The sequence below is a fragment of the Rattus rattus genome, chromosome 6 (assembly GCF_011064425.1).
Source record: "Rattus rattus isolate New Zealand chromosome 6, Rrattus_CSIRO_v1, whole genome shotgun sequence".
NCBI classification, from domain to species: domain Eukaryota; kingdom Metazoa; phylum Chordata; class Mammalia; order Rodentia; family Muridae; genus Rattus; species Rattus rattus.
In genome coordinates, this window is record NC_046159.1 from 64,032,591 (window position 1) to 64,037,402 (window position 4,812).

General features: G+C 46.3%; 1 protein-coding gene across 1 annotated transcript in view; it reads right to left on the reverse strand.

The window, feature by feature from the left end:
* Nucleotides 1–790: 790 nt before the first annotated feature.
* The window catches only part of Eva1a (eva-1 homolog A, regulator of programmed cell death), a 21,637-nt gene continuing 17,615 nt past the window's right edge, over nt 791–4,812 (reverse strand). Inside the window, exon 2 of the mRNA XM_032906307.1 lies at nt 791–2,100. Coding sequence (XP_032762198.1) covers nt 1,724–2,100 — 377 coding nt within the window. The 3' untranslated portion in view covers nt 791–1,723. The remainder of the gene's footprint in view (nt 2,101–4,812) is intronic.

A 4,812-nucleotide genomic window follows, 5' to 3' on the forward strand; every position in this document is an offset into this window, starting at 1 on the left:
CCCGACGCAGAGATGCTAATTAACTACAGTCTTTGGCACTGTTAACCAAGGGGAGGCTGGTCTAAGTGGAATAATCAGACTAGACACAGAGGGCTTCAAGCAAACTGTATCGTCCTTGGCAACTGGAGATTATGAGTGTACAATTAGGGAGCCTGAGACTGAGAGTGAATTTCCATAAACACTATACACTCCATGGCAGAGGCAATGGGCAGAGGAGAAGCCCTCCCAGTAAGAAGGCTCCAGGTTGTGCAGTTGGACTCAGGAAGGGTCCTAGTCTGTGGCAAGAGAGGGGAATCCATGACAAACCTTGTTTCCTGTTTATGCTTTAGAGCAAGTGGTTCTCAACCTTCCTGATTCGGTAAACCTTTAATGCAGTTCTTCACGTTGTGAACCCCAACCGTAAAAATTATTTCATTGCTGCTTCACAACTGTGCTTTTGCTACTGTTATGAACTGCTGCCCTGGAGGATGCTGTCTCATCCTGTCACCCAGGTTCAACTATGGCAGTCTTCCTTAGGGTGTGTCTGCATTCCATCCCTACAAACTTCTCTCCATAGAGGGGGAGGGCTGAGGGTGGGGTCACTATCTGATCTCTCTTGCCTTAGGTAAATCTTCAGTTCCTCTATCTGCTTAGCAATAATTCAACCATACCATATAACCTACACACAGAATCCTTATCTCCAGGGACCCTTTTTAATCCTTAATCCTTACGGAGTCCTGCAGAGGCCACACTTGCCCACAACTAAAGGTGACCATAGAGGCTTATGCATGACCACACAGACATGAAGCAAAAGATTTTCATGGAATGTTTATTTTAGACACCATTCTAATTTTGGCTTTAATTCTCACCTCTGGTTTCCATTCTCTTCTTGGAAATCCAAACTATTTTTTTAAACAAAATATTACTTAAATATTATGAATCTCTGAAGTCATGAGACTTATCTCTCCAAAGGGAAGGACCCATGGTTTCTATTTTTATGCAGCATTTTCAAATACACATGTCAATATATATTTTATAAACTACTAAAAAATAAAACCCTTTATCCTCTGAGGTTATTGATGTGTCCTAAGTCTCCAACACATCTCATTAAACAGTAAGTTCTATTCATCTTCATGAATGAGGTGGGAACTAGACTAAAAAATAGGATTTTAATCCCTGAGGTGTCAGTTAAAATGCAGAGGTTGCCAAGATTTTTTTTTTTTCATTTTAAAAATTAGCTTTAAATAATTAGCATGGATCATGCTACCTCAATCAAAACCACTTCCTCTACACGGAGTCCTTTAGAAAATTACATTTTCTGGGTTACGGTCACCCTGATGTCCCAGCTCTCCAGCTATGAGACTTTTTTTTTTTCCTTTTGTAAAGGAATAGCACAAGTCCGCCCAAACTTCTTGAGCACTTCGGAAGGACTTTCAGCTCGTCACATCGCTGTCACGTGGTTGGAGAGGAAATCCTTAGCACCTTTCCAAGACCCGGAAGCTTTGGGCTGGTGTGTCCAGGTGGGTGTCCAGACCTGAAAAGGCAGATACCCCTGCCTGGGTTGTCTATTTCTCCAGAGGCAAGAGTCTAAAGCAAACCCCAATGCTCTTGGGAAGTAGGCTGGCGCTCTGCACTCTCCGGCCACATTAACAGAGCTGGCCTCAGCTCTGCACATCGTCCCTGCCTGCAGAACCCACTCTCTTTTCCAGGAGGTCTGCAGAGGTTCTGGTGTCCACACTGAGCCCTAGTAGTAGCGGTTCAGGCTCCTGGTGCCCGGCACCTCAGGCTGCCCGTTCATCCAGATCTCCCTGATGATTCGTTCGCGCTCCTCCAACCGCTGTGCGCGCTCCAGCTCCTCTGCAGAGGTGAACACGTTCTTGTTCAAAGTCCTCTCGAAGCGACGGTGTCTACGCACCGAGAGGTCCGAGGCTGTGTCCTCACTACCATCCTCGCTGTCGCTGCTGTCACTGCTGCTCTCGTGGTCCTGCAAGCACCTCCTCCGGGAACCACCCCGCCGGCAGTCCGTGTGGCAGGAGATCCTCATCACCAAGGCTGCCAAGGTCAGGAACAGGCCGATGCACACGCCAGAGACAAAGTACAGAGCGGCTCGCTCAGGGTTTTCTGCAGAGAGAGGAAGGAGGAGTCAGTCAGACAGGAGCCATGTCTCCATGCAGTGTCAGGGGCACAGACAGATACTCTCACCAGGACCTGAACTTAAATGGCAACCAAGACCAGCCTCCCCAGGAACCAATTTCATAACGTTTCCAAACAGCATTATTAGGCCAACAATTCCAACATTTGAGAAACTGAGGCAGGATTGCTGGGATATCCAGGCCAGAGTGAGACTGTCTCAAAAAAAGAGACAAAAGAGAGTGGCAAATGGCTCAATGAATAGATTCTTGTCCCCTAGACTGAGGACCTGAGTTCTAGTGCAGAAAGACACATGGTGGGGAGAAAGAGCAGATGGACTCCCTTGTCCTCTGACCTCCACACACGTCATGGTACAGTGCATCAGAAAACACACACACACAAATACATAAATGTGATAAAATGAAAAGAAGGGAAAGGCAGAATGAATGAATTGGTATTAGTATTGACAACTGGCTAACAACACATCTGATAGGGGCAGGGGTATATGAAATTATTACTGGTTTCAAGTTTAACTTTGGAATTATTTCCAAATGAAAAATTACCATATGTGCAGCATTTGGGTCTGGCTGATTTCAGAGAGAGAGAGAGAGAGAGAGAGAGAGAGAGAGAGAGAGAGAGAGAGAGAGAGAACAACTTTTTAATACTAAAGTTTAGATAATTTTTAAAGTTAAAAGACCCAAGAAATTAAAAGGTAGAAAAACTAATAACTTAGCCCCTCCCACATGAACTAACTATTCAGTTTGAGCCACGTGTCTTTATGAAGACCTGCTTTCTGAGGGTTTTCGTCCATCATACATAGTCTCAGAATTACTGCCATCACCGTGAGGTGACTCCACCTCCTGGTATCCATGCCCTTGGTCAATCGACCTCTTCTCCTTAAAGTCTGGAGCTAGTGCACGCACACATGCGAGCACGTGTGTGTGTGTGTGTGTGTGTGTGTGTGTGTGTGTGTGTGTTACATGCATGCATATCAAGTCCAGAGGTTAATCTTGTGTATCCTTCAGGCACTGTCTGCTCTTGTTAGCCTGGACCATGTAGGGAAGGGTAGGCCAGTTGACCTGGACCCTCCACCTCATCATGCTGGGATTACAAGTATATACCACCCTGTCTGGCTCCTTAAAACGTTGGTCCTAGGGATCCACTTCAGACCCTTGTGCTGCTAAGGCAAGTAATTTACTTCGCCTTCCCAGGCCCTAGTAACTTAGAAAGTATGACAAAGGTAATAGATGATTCTAAGATGAAGTTACATAGAGCTTCAATACCCATCCCTCAGATATTCTCCCCACTCCCACTGCCCACTGAGATGAAGCCAGCTGCTGTAGGTAAGTTGTTCATATGGAGGTCCAAGTATCACAGGGCCAACAATGGCCTCCAGCTAACAGCCTTCAAAGGACTGAAGTTGCCAACAGCCATGTGGGTGAACTCGGAAGAATCGAGTCAGGAGGGAGCTTGAGGTGAGGTGCTGCAAGCTTGGCTTTCCAGCAGCTTTCTCAACTAAAGAGCCACAGAGTTTAGTCCTGACTGAAAGAGCTCAGTTAAGCCACATGTGACTTTCTGAACCATAGAAACTGAGGTGTGTGACATTCACATTTATGTGTGTGTGTGTGTGTGTGTGTGTGTGGGGTCATGTGTATGTGAGTGCAAGTACCCTAGGAGGCCAGAGGCCATGGAGTCCCCTAGAGCTGTAGTTACAGGCAGACATGATCACCTGCTGTGGGTGCTGAGAACTGAACTCAGGTCCTCCACCAAAAAAGTACCTGCTCTTAATTGCTAAGCCATCTCTCCAGCCATCTGTGCTATTCTAGGCCTCTAAAGTTGGGATAATTAGTATTCAGCCATGGGTAACTCATGCAATCTATAGCACATCTCGAAGCATTGAGGAATGACCTCATTAAATTCACTGAAAGAGGAGGCAGGCCTAAAGTGCTTGGCTAGAGAACAGTAATTGTTCTATGGATGAGGTGTGCGCTCCATGGGGCCCTTGGTGACCCTGGTGTTATGCCCTCAACAGAATAGAATCATGGGGTAAACAAAGCAGCTGTCTGCCTGGCCAAGGTCATAGACATTGGTCAAACCGAGATGATCGATACATCAGCCAACCAATTTTCCACAGTCTATAACCACTTGGAACATGGATCAACATGTTATTAGGGTGCATCAAACAACAGAAATAGGATCCCAGATGGCATGGAAGAGCTTTGTAAATTTAAAGCTCAGTAAGGTGGTACAGACCTGTAATTTCAGCTAGCTGGGAGTGGAGGCAGGAGGATCGGGAGTTTAAGTTCATCATCACCCCCAGCTACTGAGTTCAAGGCCAGCTTGAGCTACATGAGACCCTGTCTTGGGGAGGGCATGCATTTCACAGTGAGGTACTCAGATCTGTGTGCTTAGATCACAGACCCTTAAAGTTCATTAAGTCGTTTATTGATAGCCAGTGAACTGTTCCTCATATTTTCACATGTTAGTGACTTAAAGATAGGGCCGGCAAGCCGTCTCAGCAGGTGTGCTCGCTGAGCAATCCTGGAAAACCGAGTTCAAGCCTTAGAGCCCACATAAAGGTAAGAGAACAGAAAACAGCACCCTGGACCCGGCGTTCTCTCCTTCGCTCTCCTTCATAGATTCTGTAAGGTGAGCAGCCATGTTCTACCACAGCTTCCTACTGTGGTTGACCGAAACCTTGGA